At 44.4% G+C, this 21,907-nt stretch overlaps 1 protein-coding gene across 3 annotated transcripts in view; it reads left to right on the forward strand.

Moving 5' to 3' along the window:
• The window catches only part of LOC142589579 (mitotic spindle assembly checkpoint protein MAD1-like), a 69,880-nt gene that overhangs the window by 41,522 nt on the left and 6,451 nt on the right, over positions 1-21,907 (forward strand). For all 3 annotated transcript variants that reach the window (XR_012829894.1, XM_075701053.1, XM_075701052.1), the window contains exons 12-17: positions 12,949-13,034; positions 13,141-13,159; positions 14,287-14,409; positions 14,742-14,829; positions 18,230-18,420; positions 20,120-20,289. Coding sequence is in view for 2 of the 3 variants with exons in the window: in XM_075701053.1 (XP_075557168.1) it covers positions 12,949-13,034; positions 13,141-13,159; positions 14,287-14,409; positions 14,742-14,829; positions 18,230-18,420; positions 20,120-20,284 (672 nt within the window). In the remaining variant the exon portion in view is untranslated. The remainder of the gene's footprint in view (positions 1-12,948; positions 13,035-13,140; positions 13,160-14,286; positions 14,410-14,741; positions 14,830-18,229; positions 18,421-20,119; positions 20,290-21,907) is intronic.

Here is a 21,907-nt window from a genome sequence, read left to right on the forward strand (position 1 = left end):
GTACGTACCACTGGGTGTATGCTGCTCTTTCATGAATCTCTTTGATGTCAACTTTGTAACTATGTGCCACTTAGTATGCGCTGCTCTTCAGTGGCAAAAAAAAAAAATCATTTAAAGATTCTTACCCTGTTTGGCCAGAATCGAATGTGAGTCAGATATGGTCAGACAAACTTGTTTGAATATTTATTCACACAAGCGCCACATGCGGACTTCACAGAGGCACTGTCGAATGATACAGCATGTTTACTGGAAAGCACAAGAGCAATTTTGGTTCATACACGCCTCATATATGACGCATCTCTGAGATGGAAATATGGTGTGTCAGTACATTGCCTCAATACTAATCACATTAATGTCGACATTCATTGCGAAATGGGTTCTGTCGGAAATTTTTAGTGATAGCTTTCTTAAGTTTCTTTAGCTACTTCCCTGTGTTTTCTATTTTCACGTAGTGCAGTGATATAACATGAAAGAAAGTGACAAAAGTGAGGAAAAAGCTAAGAGGGAAGCGTACCGTATTTACACGATTGTAAGTCGACCACTTTTTTAAAATTTGAAAATCTGAAGTGGGGGGTCGACTTAAAATCAAAACCGAAACATGGCACCACCAAAAAAGTGAGACCAACGGGAGCTACAACATAGTTACAATTTTATGTTTGCTCTATGGCCCCACCCGTAGCTTTTTGCTATCCCGCATGTTTGTTCACTTTTCGGAAAAGTTTTTCAATATTTTTGAGAGTTTTACAGTGCACACAACACTCATGAGAGGGTGTGTATAGTTGATGGAAGCGCCGCTGCTCCATTCGCATCGGCACCCTCAGAACGGCAGTGCCTGCGGGGAGCATCGGTAGTTCATGGAAGAGCAGACACCGCTCGCGGGTTTCTCTTTGCCTGTTGCACTTTCTTTCTTGACGAAAGGCATTGGTTTGACGCGTTCCACTTGACTGCCGGCTACATGCTACTTCTATGCTTCCTCAGTCGTCATGAGTGCTCCAGGCCCACTAATCATTTGGCACTCGTTCACAGCAGCGTTCAAGAGGGCTGCCATCCTTTACGCCGAAGACACAAATCGCTGCGCAGCAAGCCGCAAGTTCCATGTTTCTGAACGGGTGGTGCGAGAGTGGCAACTGCAGCGAAGCGAAATTTTCACCTGTGACGGCAAGTGAGGAATTTCCGACGTGCCGAAGTCTGGAGGCTTTCCGGAGCTGTAGGCTAAGCTTGCGGCGTACATCGCTGAAATGCGCGATCGGTCCCTGCCAGTGAAGTGCGACATGGTCATGAAACAAGCCCGGATCTTCGCCTTTTAAGGACCTGCTCCGCCGTGAGTACGAGTGGCTGGCAGCAGAAGACCGCGAGATTACGCCAACCGGACCTGTCAAAAGAGGCTCCCTGGCCGCTGCGTGTGGTTGGGTGCATTTGGAGTGGGCTGCTGTTCCACAAGATGTCGTGGTGCGGTCGTTTGCCAAATGTGAAATTTCGTGGGACGGCGACGCGCTGTGGGACTGTAGCAACGATGACGATGGCAGCACTATAGTCGGATACAACTTTAGAAAAAAGGGGGCATTTATTCCTCCGAGGCGGAGGCACACAAGCACTCTGGACTAACGTCATGAGCCGGACGGCCGGTCACTTCGCCAACGGAGATGGCCCCCCGCGCTTCGAAGTGGGTGAGGTCGCGTCAGCTGTGTGCTTCAGCCCCTCGTCAGAGTGAATTCCAGAACTGTTTGTCATGGGCTGTCATGCCGGAAATATTACTGCAAGCTTACGATGTGGCATTTTTCTCCGCGTGCGTTTATTCCGAGCCATGATCCAGCGAAGGAACATTGTAGCGAGCATTGCTGGCGCTGCGCTACGCTTTGCCTGAAAACAGGATCCTGCGGCGACCGCTACGAACACACATCCTGCGTGTTTGTTCTATGTTGTTTTATTTCGCTCCCTAGTGAAGTTACGACGAGAAAAGTTTTCCAAAGACTGGTGCCTACTGTTAACGGCGGGTGTGTTCGTGTATTGTGTTGATGCCTTTTTCGTCCGACGGGGTGAATTGATGGAGCAAAACCATTCTCAGGAGAAATCAGAAAAGTGTGCGCGCATGAAACAAACCTACGAGTGTCTCAACAGAAAATATTTGCAGAAGAAGCCTTCAGCAAAAATTTGTCACCGTCAACTTAGCGTGAACAACCATTGTCAGCAGTGAGATAGCCGAGTGTCAAGCGATGGTGTTCGAGCGTTGTGTAACACCGTCGATTGATTGCTGTCCACCAGTGCTCACTGCACACGCAAGCTGTAGAATGCGTGCTGTGAAATTGTGAAAACACAAAACCAAAACATATAATTCTTATGCTATTTAAAACCAAGAGTATTTATTTAAAACGATGAATGAAGCATTTTTGTACCTTCCTGCCTCGACCATATTCTCCCCCCAGGTTTGCAATGGTTGCGATAAATGCATTGTTTTATATAGCAACTGCAATAGCAACTGATTCATTTTAAGCTTGGAAAACGAGTAGTGGATACGTCGTGTACATGTGAACAAGCGCAAAAGCTTTGCAGAGATGCTCTTTCTACTTTTGTCACTTGCAATGAAGCTAAAGAACAGACGGGCAGCATTGTAGAAGGCACGGGGTTATTTTTCTGTTGCTATCTGGCATGCGCTGTAGCATATAAGGGCTCTACTAAACCAGTCATCAAAATACAAAAGTCTTTATTTATACCGAGAATTACGCTTTTGAGGAGCACAATTTTTCGAGCGGGACTATTTTAGTCGCGGAGGCAATCGGCTGTCGCGGTTCGGTCATCTGGGCGGGGCTTCCCCTTTTTTCTAAATTTGTATCTGACTATAGTGAAGATGAGTAGTCCAGTGACCATGTCAGCTATTAATAAATTTTCGTTATCGAATGCTCCCTCGGGTATGCTCTTTTTTTTTTCCTGTCACACGATATGGGGGGGTCGACGTGCATTCGAGTCGACTTACAATCGTGTAAGTACAGTAGAGGAGGAGGAGAAAGGAGGGCACATGATTGACTGGCACACGGATGATGTCATGCATATAGAAATGGTTGAGAGGAGAGGAGGGCAAGCTCCAGGCCACATCCTATATATATATATATATATATATATATATATATATATATATATATATATATATATATATATATATATATATATATTGTGAGACGAGGTTTAGGCAGCCAGTCTCTTCTTTATTCTCTCGAGTGAGAGCCCCACCACCAGGGTCCAAAACGGTGATGATGAGTATGTACAGGTGAGAATATGAAGCGTATGAATAATGCTCACACTAATTTCCCCGCACGCGCAAGCGGCCAGCCAGGCCGTGACTTAGCCAGGAGGGGAACGCCGAACGAATCGTTTTAGGCGCGAAATGTGAACGATCTCCGAACCACGACAACGATGGTCGGAAGAAACGTCTACGGGAGTAACGCGATAGTTCACGGGGGATGTTTGTTCGTTAATAATATAAGGTCCAAGAAAGCGGGATTCAAATTTCTCGCACAAACCGGGTGTACGAATGGGCGTCCAAAGGAGCACTTCCTCTCCAGGACGAAAGGAGACGTCGCGACGAGAGATGTCGTAACGTTGCTTGCGGTCTAGCTGACTGACTTCTGTGTTGAAGCGAGCACGTTGACGGCATTCCTCAAGTCTCGAGACGAACTGTTCGGGTATACTGGCCGAGGTGTTAGCTGGGGCATTGAAGAAAGCGGCGTCGATGGTGAATGTCGGGGAACGGCCGTAAACTAGGTAGAAAGGTGAGTATCCCGTAGTTCGTTGGATAGCGGTGTTGTGAGCAAAAGTCACGAAAGGTAAAAGTTTGTCCCAGTTGTCGTGGTTTGGCCCAATATACATGGATATCATATCTATTAGTGTGCGATGAAATCGCTCGGTTAAGCCATTTGTTTGTGGGTGATATGCGGATGTTGTCTTATGAACTGTGCCACAAGCTCCGAGTACTTCTGCTAGCATTGTTGGCATGAAAGTCTTGCCGCGGTCGCTTAACAGTACACGAGGTGCACCATGGCGCAGCACAATGGCATCTAGAAAGAAGGTGGCAACGTCGGAGGCCGAACTAGAGCGTAGAGGAGCGGTCTCTGCGTAACGTGTGAGCTGGTCAACAGCTGTCACGACCCATCGATGACCCGCTGGCGTTATGGGCAGAGGGCCGACTAGGTCTATCCCAACGATGGCAAACGGTGTCTCGGGACATGGAATGGGCTGTAAAAGCCCAGCAGGAGGCGAAGTCGGACGTTTCCGCCGTTGACACTGAACGCAAGAAGCGACGTACTTGGCCACAAAGGTAGACATGCCTGGCCAAAAGAAACGGCTCCTAACGCGGTGGTATGTTTTGTGGAATCCTAAATGGCCAGCAGATGGGTCGTCGTGCAAGGCTTCAAGGACTTGTGTGCGCATCGAACGTGGAAGAATAGGTACCCAGCGGTGTCCGTCGGAGTTGTATACGTAGCGGTACAGCACATCGTTGTCAAGCTTAAATAGTCGCAGCTGTCGACGTAATCTGGCATTTGGTGCAGATGTAGTTCCGCACAGGCGTTGGATGATGCTGTCGCAGTAGGGGTCAGAACGTTGACACGAGGCGAGTTGAGTGACGCGATTGGAAGATAACGTGTCAGTAACCGATAGAGGTAATAACGGTAATAACGGGAGTGACGACTTAGTCTCATCATCAAGTGGCGAGCAATGGGGAGGTGTACTCGAAGCTAATAGTGGCAGCGGGCAGCGAGAGAGAGCGTCGGCATCTTGATGCTTTTTCCCAGACTTGTAGACAACGTCAAAATCTTACTCTTGTAAGCGTACCACCCAGCGACCAAGTCGTCCGGACAAATTTTTGATTGACGACAACCAGCATAAGGCGTGGTGGTCGGTTATGACCGTGAAATGGCGTCCGTAAAGATATGGTCGAAATTTTTGGATTGCCCAAACTACTGCGAGACATTCCTGTTCTGTGATCGAGTAATTCTTTTCGGCAGGTGTTAGTGCGCGACTGGAATAGGCAACAACTCTCTCTCGTGAAGTGGTATCACGCTGTAAAAGTACAGCACCGATCCCATGGCCACTAGCGTCGGTGTGCAAGCAAGTTGGTGCGTTCTTATCGAAGTGACAGAGGACAGGGTCGGTGGTTAAGGCCTGCTTGAGGGCTTGAAAAGAAAGTTCGCATTCATCTGTCCAAGGGAAAGCAGTGCCCGACGTGAGCAACTTGTGTAGCGGCGATGCCACGGCCGCAAAATGACTGATAAAGCGGCGGAAGTAGGATGCCAGGCCCAAGAAACTTCTTAATTGCTTTTGATTTTCAGGGCGAGGAAAGCGAAGCACGGCAGCAACCTTTTCGGGATCCGGTCGAACGCCATCTTTGCTGATAAGATGGCCCAACACTGTGATGTTCGTTCTGGCAAAAAGGCATTTCTTTGTGTTGAGTTGGAGTCCAGCGTTGGAAATGCATGTGAAAACTTCGTCTAAGCGCTCAAGGTGCTGACGAAAAGTTGTAGAAAAAATAACGATGTCATCTAAATAGCACAGACAGGTCTTCCACTTAAGGCCACGTAAAACTGTGTCGATCATGCGTTCAAATGTTGCAGGGGCATTACATAAACCGAATGGCATGACGTAGAACTCGTAAAGTCCGTCTGGTGTTGCAAAGGCTGTCTTGTCCTTGTCCACATCGTGCATGGGGATTTGCCAGTATCCGGATCGGAGGTCTAGACTAGAGAAATATTCTGCACCCTGGAGGGAGTCAATGGCATCGTCAATTCTTGGCATCGGATATACGTCTTTGCGCGTGATCTTATTAAGGGCTCGATAATCGACGCAGAATCGTACAGAGCCGTCTTTCTTGCGAACCAGCACGACAGGAGACGACCAAGAACTGGAGGATGGCCGAATGATGTCTCTCTTGAGCATGTCATCAACGTTATCCGCAATGATTTTCCGTTCTGCGGAAGACACGCGATACGGGCGGCGGCGTACAACCGAACTGCCTTCGGTTTCGATGCGATGTACTGCGACGGAAGTGCGCCCCAGAAGCTTGGAGTGGACGTCAAATAAGGCTCTGTGTTTGTGCAGGAGTGCCAGAAGGTCTTCTTTCTGCGCAGCGGTCAAATCGGGATTTATCGCGGCCGTTAAAGCAGCGGTAGCAGTGTGATAATCAGTTGTGGTAGACAAAGGTGGTGATTCGGTGTGAAGCGGTACCAGCGAAAGAGGTTCGGTGTCAGTAAAGCATGTCACAGTAGAGCCCTGGGAGAGCACAACTGGCGAAGAAGTAGGGTTATGAACAGCGACTAACGCTCTACCGTCCTGAAACCGTACTAGGCTAGGAGTAAGGCTAAGCCCACCAGAAATGCAGTAACCGCTCGGTGCAAGGAACACATCACCATTAATAATAGTGTCGGAAGTCAGCGTCAGAATATGCTCATTACCCGCGGGAATGAAACAGTCGGTAGACGTGACAAAACGCAGGCTATGAGCATTGACAGCGGACGAAGATTCAGTGTCCGTCATATGAATAGTTCGCTGACGGCAAGAGATGAAAGCTGAGGCGGAGGACAGGAAGTCCCATCCCAAAATCATCGCGTAAGTGCACGAAGATAGCACGACGAACTGAATGTGGTGGAGGATGCCATCAATGAAAACGCGCGCAGTGCAAACACTGGAGGGCTGAACAAGAACTGTATTAGCACAACGAAGGGGAGGGCCATCATACGGTGTCTTCACTTTTCGCAATCGAGAACACAAGTCAGCACTAATAACGGAAAGCGATGCACCTGTGTCAACCAAGGCTTCGATTCGGACACCTTCAACACACACCAGAAGTACATTTGACGGGCGCTCCGGAGGAGTTTCACGTTGTCCAAAAGATGCAGCTTTCCCTCCTGAAGCTGCACCATTTAGTTTTCCGGGCGGTGATCGGAGGACGAAGTAGCCGGTCGTAGAGGGGAAGAAGAGCGCCGCATCGGTGATGGAGAGCGACGACGCGGGAAACGCAATGAACTGGCAGTGTTGAAGTCCTGTGGAGATGGGGAACGTCGTGGATAATAATCGTAGTCAGAACGCCGACGTCGTGGTACAGGGCCAGAAAACTGATCCCTTTCAAAGCCGTCATAGCCACGTCTTTCATCTTGCTGACGGCGTCGGCAAAACCTGGAAATGTGGCCACGGATGCCGCAGTAGTAACAAACCGGTCGAGGTGGGCTCCATGTGTTATAAGATGGAACAGGCGATGGTCTTGCAGTGATAGGATTCAGGGACATGTGCGGTGCAGGTGCCTGTTGTGGTGGCTGCTGGGAGGGTGGCGCTATAGAGGCAACCTGAGCGTACGTTGGCGTATGGATAGGGCGCGGGCTCGTGATTTGCGGGCAGGTCACGGCAGCTAGCTCTTCCCTGACGATATGGCGTAGGCCGCGACCAGGGGGCATCAGATGGACCTCAGGAGGGTTTGACGAAGCTTGGGCGTGCAGTTCCTCACGGATGATGGAGCGAATCAAAGCACGTAGCTCGCTGTCGTTGGACGCCTTGCAATCAGACGTGTCAGGGTGTAAGCGGAGCATATGAAGGTCATAGAGACGCTGACACGTACTGATGATGTCGGCGACGGTAGTGGGATTCAGCACTACAAGAGCATTGAATGCCGCAGTCCCAATACCCTTGAGCAGGTGGCGCACACGGTCACTCTCTGCCATCGAGGTGTTCACGCGGCGGCAGAGGGCGAGGACGTCCTCTATGTACGAAGTGTAGGACTCGCCTGAGTGCTGTACACGCTCAGCGAGCTTCTTCTTAGCGATATCGGAGCGGACAGACGAGTTCGCGAAAATCTGGCGTAGATGGTGTTTAAAGATGCTCCAGTTGACCAAATCGAGCTCATGATTGGAAAACCAAGTTTTCGCAACTCCGGTTAGGTAGAAGGCGACGTGAGCAAGTTTTGCTGATTCGTTCCAGTGGTTAAAGTCACTCACGCGCTCGTATAGCTCCAACCAGTCTTCAACGTCGTCGCCTGGAAGCCCAGCAAAGAGCGGTGGATCCTTCTGAGGGGTGGTGACTGTCCAAGAAGGGGTTCCCGCAGGAGTAGGCAAGGTGGATGTCGTGGTACTGGTCTGCTGGTCTTGCGACATGGTTGAGTGCAGTTGGTAGAGGCGGCGACCCGAGCGGAGCTCCAGGGATGTAGCGTAGGTGAAGCTGGAGAGAGACCGGGAGCGAGAGGGCAAAGGAACCGGACAGCACACTCCACCACTTGTGAGACGAGGTTTAGGCAGCCAGTCTCTTCTTTATTCTCTCGAGTGAGAGCCCCACCACCAGGATCCAAAACGGTGATGATGAGTATGTACAGGTGAGAATATGAAGCGTATGAATAATGCTCACAATATATATATATATATATATATATATATATATACACACACACACACACGCACATACATACATACATATTTAAATGTTAACTACAATAACTTTTCTTGTACAGGAGGTCCCGATACATTCTTCGACTATGGGACCTCCTTCTGCATACTAAGTATTTGTAATTGTGACCCAACTTCTAATAATATTTTTTGTAAAATTCTGATTCTTATATATATATATATAGGACACAGCAGGATAACTAGAAAACTGTCACAAATTTTTTTTAATATGGTATCTTCTATAACTGAACATAATTTTGCAATGCTTAATCTGCCAATGTACAGTAGTCTGCTTTGTAACTAGTTTCTTGGCAACATATCTTTATTCTTTTTTGATGTGCCAGATCTGTTGCACTTGACTATGTCACGGATTGGTTGCCCAAGCATCAGTGATTGTGGTGAAGAATATACAATACAAATTTATTTTAAGCAACACACTTACCAAGATGTACAGTGAGCATGAATGAAAAGCCTGAGCAGAGGCTTTACAGGGTCTGTAGTAGCCTTTTGAGACATGACAGAAACAAAACAGAGCAGGTATGGCAAGGGTGATTACAAAGTTGTAACAATACTTGTAAAATAAGACGGTAACTGCATGCAAATGGTATCAGAAGTAGTATGTTAAAGAGTGAAACTGCTTTCAAACAGAAATACAGTCAAACGTCTTTATAACAAAGCACTTGGTACCTCCAAAATTCTTCGTTATACAGCTCACCTCTTTGTAAACAGTGCGCATTGTACTGCTCGTAATAGTGCCGGACAAGCATGTCCAGCCAAATGCTTATTTAATGTGAATTAAGGAAATGATTAGTAAGAGGAGTCGCTAATAACCTATTGCACACTCCGGCCAACAGTGTGTGCGACTGCAGCTGACCGAGAAGTGATGGCAGGCATTCGTTGAAGTCTGCGTCATTTCATCAACTCCCAATCGGATAGCTCCAAATCCTCATCTGCAGGAGAACATTTCTTTGATGTGTTTGAATTTGTTGTTAGCAGAGTTTGCTGGTTTTGGTTTCCTTGGGCAGTTCATGAAGCACGGTATAGTACTTAACGCAGCCACTGAGTGTGAGCACCAAGATTTTTGTGATTATATTGTTGCTTTTTTTTTGTGTGTGTGTCTGTGCCAGCTAACAGTATAACCATTATATAATGTACACTGCTATAATTACACCGTTACACCCACACTGGTACCCCTCGTCATAGTTTTCTGCCATTCAGCTACTTTTTGCTTTGGGGATAGAGGGCTGCCATGTATAACGTAAAGTGCAGTGTTGGCGCTCGTCCCTGTGAGCATTCTTTGTAAAGCAACAAATAAGTTGTTGAAGATACCTAAATTTATGTGTTGTACAGGGAAATTTGTTGTTGTCTTTGTTGTAGAAAATCTTTCGTTATAAAGGCAATTTTATTGTCGAGGCATTCGACTAAAACTAATAAACTAGGACCGGCTGCTTCAGAATATTTCTTGCATTTGATAGCGCCAGCATGCATCTCAGGCCATTCAGGCCCCACAAGTTCGGCGCACGTCAGTGTCTCATGCTGCAGAAATTTATGCAACATATAATGTCAACTACGTTACAGTCTGCTAAATTTTTAGTGACTTTTGGTCGTATGTTTTCCTGCTTAGTACATTTTTCTTGCGCTTTTTCCCAAAATGTATAGACTTTGGTTCTACTGTATTGAATATTGTCCATCAGTCACTATTTTCACATGAAACTAAATATTTCTTTATTAATATTATGACTTTGAGGCTTTTGGGTACATATGATTGTTCTTCACAGTTGCCGCGTAGGGCAAATGTGAAGGGATATCAGAAGGGATAAGTATATTATGTGCAAGAACTTCAGTTATCTGAAAAAGGTTTAGTATCTGCATCACATGCAATGTCCGTGATTCACTCTAGTCACTTTCTTCTGTAACAGATGACTTTCCATTATACAGTCAACATGACATTTTTCGGACTCCCTAGGGGCCCCAAAAACTTCCCAAAAATCAGGCAGCCTTAAAAAATGAATGCATGCCTTTTATAACCGGATGCAAATCTGAAATAGCTCTGAAGGCCTTCCAGTAAGCTTATGAGGCATATCAGCGCTTGTACTGCGACAGGAGATGGCGGGTCATACGATCCCGTTATGTATGATTTCCCGTTGCCAACATTTACGATCAAGAACACAAAAAATTACCCAGTACAGTTACGCTTATTTTTTACCAGTTCATATGTTCCTGGAAAACACGATCTTCGGCACCAACGGTCAGTATGTGGCCAAACTATGATCGTATGATACGTTTTCCGGCCGCTATATACAGTGTAAACAAAAGGCGCGAGATGCGCAATCAAGAACAGTAGCGCCGGCCCACAACAGCTTCCCCACAGTACTCACCTGCCCATCTTGCATGAAAACTCCGGCGCACATTCAGTTTTGTATTCTGATATCAACAAATCTCAGCCTGCGTTGCCACTCGCCACATTAACAGCTGTTGCCACGAACCCTATTGTGATAAGCATCTTCACCTATCTGTTTCACAGCGTGTGGAGTGTTGTGCTGTTGGAAGTGCACTGCATACTTTTAATAGGTGATAACCCAAATGCTCTACCATTCTCTGCTGCAGGCAGCACAAAGTTAATGTCATCTTTTGCTCTAGTGGCATTGCAGGCACCTTATTCCAGTGACGCCCACCAGCTCGGTTTCATTTCACTTTCTCGTCACCATCTTAAAACACTACACAGTAGGAAAACGAGAATGCACGTTTCGGGTCGCTTGGGCCCCACTAGCTAGAAGCACATTGGCATCATGTGTCTGAATGATTTGCGGTGACTGAGCACGTAAAACCCCCCCACCAAAATGTTCCACTTGAAGATGCTGCTGACCTAGGCCACATTCGAGAAGCGCCAACATAAGCTTGGGAAAGCCGCAAGAACGACAAAGTCAATCTCGAGCCGCTCAGTCCCGCTCGGTGCACATCGGAGTCTCATGCTGCAACGATTTGCTCCATGCTTCGCATTACGTAGATGTGAACTACAGGGGGAGTATGTCAAATTTTTCTTTACTTCAGATCGTGCATTTTTCCGGTTAGTACATTTTTCTGCTTTTTTTTTTTTTTTTCAAAAACGTATGAGCGAGGTTCTACTGTATAATTAAGTTATACATACTGTGTCCCTTAACAATTGCACATTTCCACACTTGATATGCTTCACCGCAACACATAGCGTACGCTTCACCGCTTAGCACTGCTGTATTGCGACGAAGCCGACTTGGAAACAGGCATCATGCAACGTTTGACTCCTGTCGTGCTTCTTGCGCTTTGAAGCCGTAGGCAAGAATGACAAAAACTAAGTTGGCTCCATTGCTGACAGCGGCAAATTCTTTCAATGAAAGACATTTCACCAAACAGCAGGAAGCTTGGTAGCTAACGTCGAAGCAGCTAGGTCTAACATTGCTGTGTTGGTGGTGCTATGGCTGCCAGCAGATCAGCATGCAAGAGCACTAGTTCGAGGCTGCAAGATGATCAAAATATGGGCAAAGGTGGCTTCGATTAATGCCATTTCAGACCCGCAATCACAGGAGTCCAAAAAATCGGTCAAAGGGTTTCTATGTCTAAAATTTCAGACATTTTTTTACATTAGCCCTGTGAGGTACGTGGCACTACTGCAAAGCCATCCTTTATCAGTCATCCCCAAAAAATTGGTTGTTGACTGTATTAAAAAAAGTTATGGTTCACTAAACTAAGTGACTGTGGCTGATTACAAAGAACAGAGCACTATAATTATAAGCTTAACTCTTTTTTTTTTTTTCAATACAGAATGATGGTTGCGTAGTCATTCAGCACCTGAACATAGTTTACTGCAGATATGGTCAGTGTAAGAGTCCCATGACACGTTTTTGTAAAACGTTGCACCAAGGCATTTAGCTATAAAAATAGTTAATATATTAGATAAACTAAAAGTGGCACCTATTTGAGTGCATATAATTTTTTTTCTGGTTTGAAGAAGGACTGCCGAAATTTTTGACGCATTGATTATTGGGAAATTATGGGCACTCGAGTTGTTTAGTAACATAAGAATGTTATTATTCTTAGTTGTATTTTGGATATCTGATAGGTTTGCTCCTTTAAAGAACAGACTAGTGTTGTCTGAATAGTTTATAAAAATGCAGTATTGGTATCAATGTTTGGTATGTCATTTATGTATGCGTTGATACATAGTAAAGGGCCTTACTTATTTCCTTGTGGAACACCACTGCATAGTTACTGCAATCCCCATCAATGCCTCGGTTGGAAAAAGTGTGACATCATCTTTTGTAAAGCCACCACCGTCTAATAGCTGTGTTTCTTTGAAGTACGCTGCCAAGATATTTTAAAGTATGGAACTCAGCTAGGATGTTTTCAAGGCTATGTAACATTTTTATGTCAGCATGTCTTGTTGGTCAGGGGCTGTGTTATTGAATCAGGTTTCAAGTTTCTCTTCCTCTTTTCTCAGTGTAAACTTGTCCTGATGTTGCAGCATGCTTTTCATAAAATCGTGTTGGCCATTCTTCAGGTGGACAAAGAGTTGGAAGAGCTGCGATGTCAGAGGATGTCGGATTTCACTACAGCCAGTGTGCAGGTACAGACAGACGACATCCAGTGAGTGCTTAGCTTTTTTTCGTTCTTGATGTGGCTACAACTTTGCATCTTAATGGGCAAGTGTTCAAACCTGAATGTTTATTTACTCCTTTGTTCCCCGCAACAGATTTGCCAATGCTAAGCCGGTAAGTGAACGTACATTTTTCCTTTCATACCACAGTAGCTGTACAGTTTCATACAGACACTACTATGAAGGGGACAGAGACTTCTCAGTGGTCGCAACCACAACAAAAAAAATATTGCATCACCCATGAAATCAATATATAGGTATATGTGATTTAATTCTCTGTAAAATTAGATCTCATACTCCTATGTTGTAAATTACAACATAATTATTTCATTGAAGGCATCCCAGACCTGAATCTATTTACCACCAAGCTAGTGGAGTAACTCATTTCTATAACCAACAGCAACAGCGCACCACTTGTGGCCACAATATAGTATGTCGCATACTGGAAGCACTAAATTGCACTAACAAGTGATTTGAACTAACCTTAAGTCTACAAGTTCTAGTTGTAATGTATGATGTGTTTATTCTGTAGAACGTGTCACAGACCAAAATCAACTACTACACTGTGGATGCACGGAATGAGACTGCTATGACCTGACTGCACAGAAGCAGCGTTGTGCTATCCAACTTGTTTTACTGAGACTCTTTATGCATATTATTAAAAATTGCACCACACATCTAATCAGAAGTATTTCAAGATGTATGAGACACATATTAAAAATCATTCCTTTCAACAATGTTTTTGCTTTTGCTTTTGGTGCACTATATTTGTGTGCACAATTGTACACAGAGCACCTGAAGGAGATAAACAAAACCTAGCTGAATTTTATAGCATTGCATTTGCTCTCGGCCTATTTTGCTGATCTATCTATTGGCACACAACTATTTGTTTAATCTGCCTTAAAAAATGGGCTTTAGCAATCTTCTTTTTTCTAAAATTTATGACGTTACAGAAGCAACAGGGTGGCAAAATAGATTACCAGATGTTGTATCACTAGTACTGTGCTTAAAGTCAAGACTGCATAGGGTTCTTATTTCCTTTAACGGCACAAAATAGGGTAGCAAAGAGGAATATGGTTGCTGCTGTGCAATTACTTTGCTTGCAAATTGGCAGTTAACATTATTAGCAGCTCCCTTTTATTGTGTAATGCGATATGCTCTTTGCATTTCTTTGCCTACTTTCACATAAGAAAGTAGAACAGGCAAACATGTTTTCGTGACATGGAAAGTGTGTTATTCTAGGAGGATCCAAACTACCGTGTGGTGCATTTAGCAGAGAATCCTTTGGAGATGGCTTTTCGGCAACGCATGGAGAATGTGAACAAACTGGAAGAGGAGAACGAGCGGCTACGCGCAAGGGTCAAGGTAACTGTGATATAGTATATTCTCTATTTTATTGCTTTGATTATACTATTGAGTGTTGTATATAGAACATGAGGCACACATAACTGTTCTGGCTATACTGCTGGCATTTTCGTTGTTATGACAAAGCAGGACATGCACATTGTTTCACGGTTGCAGTAAAAGGTGGTGCCATGTTTTCAGTGGAGCAGACCATGCAAGACTCCACAGGCATCCCCCCCTGACCCCTTCCCACACGAGTGTAAAAATTAAAGCTTCCTGATGCGTAATTGACAGCTGCTGCATCAAAATGAGTAGTGGCATTTTCTTACTTGGCATACTGTTTACGTTGGCAGGTCCTGGAAGAGTTTGGCTGTGTTCAGGACGTGACTGCTCAGGTGCAGCTGAAGCTGGACCAGGATGGTGCTCTTCCTGATCGAAAAAGTGAGTGGGCCGCTCTGATTTTCTCTTCTCAGGAAGTTCCTCGGGCCGTTTAAAGTAGTACTGACATAATAACTTTGTTTTGTTAGTTTTATTTTTATTTTTTTAGATAGCTGCTAGCTTCTGTAATCGTATGAGGTTTCAAACAGCGTAGAGGCCATTGTGTATAAAAGTGCTTACATGGGTCGGCAGAATACTTAAGCACTCACACGGCAATATTTTCGTAGGCTATGTACTCATTCATGCTCTTGCTCACTGACAGACGTGGGCTCTCGCTTACTTTTCTACTCGCATCGTCTCATAATCACCAACATTCAGTCACATTCATTCATTCATACTTACCAGTTCAGGCCCCGCTCATACTCACTTCCACTTGCACTCACCGACAGTCACCCACATTCATACTTACGTCCACTCAGTATCACTGTCACTCGATTTCATTTGCACTCACGTTACCCAGCAATCACTTCTGTTCAAACTTGTGTCCACTCAAATTTACCGACACTCACTCCCGTTCATACTCGCGTACATTCCCATCCCTGGTTACTCACTGACGCTCTGTCTCACATCTGTGATACAAGTGCAGAGCAAGTATTCCGACGTATGAGTGCGCAGAAGTACACATGAAAAACAGCGGGATGTTTATGAAGTTCAAGCAAGAGCAAGTGGTCTTTGGATGAAAACTCTAATCTGTACTACTGCAAGCACAGGAATATGTATAATGAGGTTCACGTGTGCATGACAGTATTTTCTAGTATAAGAAGGTTTATTTACTGCTAGAGATGGTTGGAAGATCGGCCTGTTGGGGAAAGGTCGTGTAAGCTCATGTTTGCATCTGGAGTCGCTACTGTAGAAATGGTGGGCCAGGGCAAGACATCCAACACGTTTTCGAAAACCGATCTGCCAGCCAGTTGCGCTTGCGCATACGTCTTGAATTGCCTCTCTATTTTCATTGTCCTCTTGTTCTGGTTGATCTGTAGTACTATGTTCTTGAATTTCCAGAGGAGGGCACTACAACCACTTCGAGAAAATTTTTGCTAGGCTCCATAAAACAATTCTTAAGCAGGTGGGATAAAGATTACATGTGCCTGTACGACCAATTAACACTCTAGAGCTTTTATGAATTTCGGGTGGTTTGAAAATCTAGTTAACTTGAATATATTCTGCTGTCTGAAGATATGTTGAATCAATGAGGTTGAGCTGCACTGGATAGTCATCAGCATGCAGCTAACTAGCAGAATTTTCTTTTTTTTTACTCTTCATGTTGTTGAAACAAATAGATTGTGAAATTAAAGAAAAAGAAGTTGCCTATCAAGACAGTGACATACTTTCTTTCTTTTCTTTATTTGTTTCCATTGCTAAAATACAATGACGGGTGCTAAGATAAAAGCTGCAATGAGGCAGCTTGAGGCACCCTTAGCCCCCGTGTTACATGGTGGCAGTGAGTAGCGCAGTCAACCGTACGCAAAGAACATTAAATATAAATATTAAGTGCAATCATTAATCAATTCAAGAGAATTTTCTATAGCGGAACAAACAAAAAAGGAACAAAGAAATGGGATAATGACAAATAAAAGCAATGCAGATAGTACGCACCACCACATTACATACACTTGGCAATATGTGAATAAAAGTGAAAATCGCATACACTTGACGATGCATAATTAAAAGTGAAAAAATACGATGGTTGATTAATATTGGAATAATTAGGATAAAGAAAAGGACGAGCAAAAATTCTGTCATTACAAACATTTAACAAGACACACATGTGAATACAGGTGAAAAAGAAATTACGCTTGATTCATTATTTAGGAGAAGGTTCTGATAAGTAATGACAGTTCTGACCGTGTTATGTTAATGATGTCAATGCCAGCGTCATGTAATAAGTTAAGCAGTCTGGGTAGTTTATTTTTCGTCATTTGCAAACCATAGTTGGTTCTTGAAGGGGGTATTGACCAATATTCTCCGTGACGGGTAATATAGGTAGCTGTATTTCTTTGCAGACAAGCAATTTCATTAAATATACTGAACATACTGAACAGACAGCGAAGACAACTACGAGAAGACAACATGGGTGCACCACGTCTTCTCGTAGTCCTGTTGTCTCTACTGTTTGTTCAGCATGTCGATTCAACCAACTAGCCCAAGTTAACTCTTGTAGCAAGACATGCTGCCAGTTAAGATAGTGCCTCCTATGTGAGAAAAATACTTTTTTTGCTTAACATTTTTATTTATTTCTTGTCATATTTATACAATACTGCAGGCCTTGGTGTGGCCAAAGCAGGAGTGACACACAAATAATAATAAAGCATAATAACAATAGCAGACGTAAATTAACAGTGCATAGAATACCAACTCTGTCCATCACCTGCGAGAAGCACAGAAAAGACATGCTGGCTCATGTAATGAAGGAATTCCTAAAACAATTAAAGCAAAAATATATGTAGAAACAAACCGTCAATACAGTTTAAGCGAATTAAAGGAACAATAACGGGGGAAAAAACGAGTAATCAATTCACACAAGAGCAATGATGTCGATAATTCAGACGGTCAATGGAATCAATGCTGGTTATTAGCAATTGAGGTAGATTGTTGAACTCCGTAATAGTGCATGAAAAAAAAAGGATATTTACCATTCCGAGAAGCATAAAGATCATTTACTAACTTACAATGACATCACTAAATATTACTACTTGGGGCGTAGGCAATTTCCACTGCCACACGTAAAGTTGAACAGGGCTCAGGCAGTCACGCTACGTTTACTGCAAACTGGGACGTACTCCACTCTGTATTTCATAAATAAAATTCCCCTCGAAAGAGAAATTAAGAAAGAATGTAACGTGTGTGATGGCATCATTGACATCAGATGCATGCTGGTGGGCTGTCCCGCGACTCTCGGCGACCCCGAAGAAAAATGGCTTTAGTGGCACAAGATGATACCAAGCTCTTCATATCAAGATCAACTACGGGCTGTCCACAAGGTCCACGATGGCGCCATAAGGCTCGGCCTGATAGTGCCAAAGTGGACGCGGCCCGCCTTGGTCTGGAATGACCGGGCTTCAGTACTCTAATAAAGTTTTGTGAATGAATGAATTTAAAAACATTAGTTCTGGCATTATAGGGAGTCAGCGTGACGGTGCCGTGTTCGGTACGTCGCCATTGGTGTTACATAAAGGTCGTGAATGAGGGAAAGGAGGTTTTTTTTAGTTAGTTTAAAGAGGTTTTTTTCTTTTTTTTACTCAGACTTGTTTTAGCAAAATCTTGAAAGAAAAAGGTGTTTGCTGCCTGTGTCTATCTTCCTTTTTCTGTCTCGTTGATCCGTGCTGTTTTTTCTTTAAATAACTGCAAACCTTGTGAAAATAGCCACAAGAAGTACAGATCTGGAACTGTTTGCCCTGAACAGGCCTTCAAGAGCAGCTGGCATCAGCTGAGGCCAAGAATAGGCGGCTTGTGGATGCGTTTCGCCGAACCAGTCAAGACTTTCGGCATGGCTGCTACACATTGACTGGCTACCGTATTGATGTGCTGAGTCAGGGTCACTACAAGCTTACACACATGTATGCTGACTCTCCTGACGACTACCTGCTTTTTCAAGTAAGCAGTAGAGCTTTTCGATGACGAAAATTTCCTAATCTAATCTAGTCAAATTGAGTGTTCTCTCATTTCTAAACAAAGCGAAATGTAAGGCTTGTGTGAATTTCATTTGGCGATATATAGAGGCTTATTCATTACATTATTTGATGCACGTAATGCATGTGCAGTGAAGTCCCCTTGTTGAAGCGTTGAATTCAGTGACATTCCTTGTTCTAGCACAGTTAATCATGGTGGACCGAGAAGCTTGTAAATGAAATGCAGCTGTTTTCAGTTATCTAGTGCACCATATGCGACCGCCCAGGATTGATTTTCTTTATTGCAGATTCCAATTCTTCTTAGAGACCTATTTCGAAAAAAATTTACCGTAATTTTTATAGGGTGACTGAAAGTGAGAAAAAAATATTTTGTGTTGGTATATATGTACTTTTCATTCATGAATAACAACAATAAAAAAGGAAATAAACTTATAAGAATTAAAAATTTGATACATTGTTATACACACAGTTCAAGGCTTTAAAAATGCGCACACAAGAATATTTCGCAAGACTCAAATGTTCCTGCTCTTACACTATTATGTACATCCATAGCGTAATAGAACTGCGTAGGTGCACGCACTCTAGAAAACTGTGTGGTTGTGTGCCCGTCAAAAAAGCAAAACGTTTGACAAGCTTCTGTTAATCTTCATCTTATTGCCAACCAGAGGCAATTAGCTTTTGTGAGTGGCCAAAAAAAAAGCAACAGAAACGCATGCACGGTGGCATCCTTCCTATGCACACCCCTGTGAGCACTAAATGAGCGAAGAACAAGCGGTCGCCCTTTCAGAGATTAGTAACGAATAGCCGTCAGTTTTGCCACCACAAGAAGCCTAAACCAGCCGCGGAACAAAACCCAAACCGCTGCCCGCCCGCCCGCGCGCTAATGCGCGAGCAGTAGTATATAGACACGTGGGAGCAAACTAGCTCTAAAACAAACCATGCAACGAAATCTAAGAGAGGGAGGCGCGCGAAAAATGTCCCCTGTATTCCCACATAGTGGCAGCACATGACAGAAAAGAAGAAGTTAGGAAATTGACGCGCTTTTTAAACGTACAGACGGCGCCATAAATATATGGCAACGACCATTTTTGGACTTGTTTGTGGCGCCGTATATTTACGTCATTGACCCTTAAAGGGTTAACAAAGCTAGTATAGTACTGTGGCCTTAGTGATAAACTTTTTAACAGGCCAGCTTGTTTAGAGTAGAACATATCTGCAATGACTGTTGGCAATTCAGGGTGTTGCTTAACCAAAGTTTGAGCTCCTCTCCATCCCATGCACTTTATTCTGCCCATTCTTTAGTGATACATGTCATTAAGCCTGGCTGCACATTTCAGTAGCAGTACTCCCATTGATTAAATTGTTTCCATTGTGCAAGACAAGTTGTTCTGTGGGAAGATCTAAAAGAAGTTCTATGGTAGCACTCAGAAGTAAAATAAACTCTGAAGCTCATCAAAGTGATCACTGCCTTAAAACAAATGTGACAGCTCATCTTCAGTAAGGTTAGAGTAAGAAGCCCCAAGGATGCTTGAAGCATGTTCTCAAGCGAGCCACTGACCGACCCGTCATACCGGTAACTTTGGTCATTGGTATATTCCAATTTAGAAAACCCTTTGGGTACATAGCGACAGCATATAGAAGCTGCTCTGTTGAACTCTTTCTAGAATGCCCAGCAGAAGATGAATGTCCTGGAGACAGATTATCTGCGCCAACTTCAGGGACTGGCGAGCACTTACCTCGAGAAGTATGACAGCATCCCAGCTTTTCTCAGTGCGCTAACACTGAAGCTTTTTGCTCATCGGAATGACCTCGAAGACTTACAGCTGTGAATCAGGTATGCCGAATTGCACTGTTTTTTGCCATTGCTCAAGCAACACTAAGAACTGCATTCCTTTATTTAACCCTTTCTACATGGGCATGGAGCCCAACTTATCGCTATACTTTTGTCAATTCTTTGCAGTGGGTTTTGTTTCCTTCACATCGTGATGCCCTGAAGGCTTTTTTTTCTCTTTCAAGGCTCTGCTTGTTGTGAAACCACCACTAGGCGGCTCAAAAAAGCTATGTATACTTAAGTGCCTAGAATAACTAAATTAGCGCCACATCCCACCTTTTTCCTCTCTCCAAGCAGTGCCAGCAGTGCTGCTGGCACTGCTGGCACTGCTGGCACTCCAGCTGTAATTGTGTTGGAAGCTCACAGCTGGGAAGCTCCAGCTGTAATTGTGTTGTCCGCGTGTCTTTGTCACAAGTGCACATCTCCAATTTATTTTTCTACGCTCTTATAGCCTGTTCGTCTGTTGTTGCTTCTCTCTGAACACAAAGTATCCCTTTCAGTCCCTGTTGTCCCATCAAACGCTTGATGCATTCAGTAAGATGATCACGGTGTGCCTGTGCACCAGTCGGTGAGTGCAGAGGGCGTGTGAGCGTTCAACATGGCGCTTGCTGTCACGCGACTACAGCCACCAATAAAATGCGCAGAAAGAAGTTGGCAGAAATTACATGAATGACATTACTGTAGTTATAGGGAACTTATTACATGCGCTATTGAACAACCTTAAAGGAGTACTGACACAGAAATTCTAAGTCGAGTTAATGTGTGAGATTGATTTATGTGGGCACACACATCGTCTGCAAAATATAAACCGAATATAGCTTTTAACATATTTAAAATCAATTTTAAAGTGTGCATGCAAGCAGCCAACAGCAAGACATAGCGCCTCGCGACATTGACATTAAGGAAGGAATGTAAACAAGCAAGAAAATGCTACGTCACAAGTTTGTGCTGCCATCCGAGCGGGCCCTGCGAGCAAGTTTCTCGCTGCTCCAATAGCCCCAATGTTCTTTTTTTCGCCGCTGACAGCAGCGTGGAAAATCAGCTAAAATTTGTTTCCGACACGAAATAACTCAGAGCAAAGTGACCTCGAAAGTGTGCATGTCATAAAACGTTGCACGAATAAATCAGTGGCGTGTTTTTGACTCGCAAGCGGTCAGCGCAGCTGCCGCAGCAACCGTCTCGGCGAAGCGGCTCGCCTGGCTAAGGTGTTTTCTCATCGCTACCAACGGCGCTGGGAAAACTAATTGTATTGTCACTTACAAGCAACATAAATGTGCAGACGTTGATTGCGTTGACGAATATAGGTGCTTTACTACGAGCTGTGGACGGATCGTATGTGCCGTGGGCCTCAAACCCGACGTCCAACGAGCTAGGCCTATGCCATTTCCTAGAACGACAGAAAGCTGAGCTAGTTGGTAAGGATTCATTATGCAAACTAGAAGTGAGGCGTGCAGACAGGACACAAGAGTAGAGAAGTGTACAACACAGGATAGTCGGCGTTCGTGTTGTCCACTTCTCTACTCTTGTGTCCTGTCTGCACGCCTCGCTTCTAGTTTGCATAATGCCATTTCCTAGCGATTGCCAGCTCGCCTGGCTTGCTCGTTCACTACCCTCGGCATCG

The sequence above is a fragment of the Dermacentor variabilis genome, chromosome 8 (assembly GCF_050947875.1).
Source record: "Dermacentor variabilis isolate Ectoservices chromosome 8, ASM5094787v1, whole genome shotgun sequence".
Lineage (NCBI taxonomy): Eukaryota > Metazoa > Arthropoda > Arachnida > Ixodida > Ixodidae > Dermacentor > Dermacentor variabilis.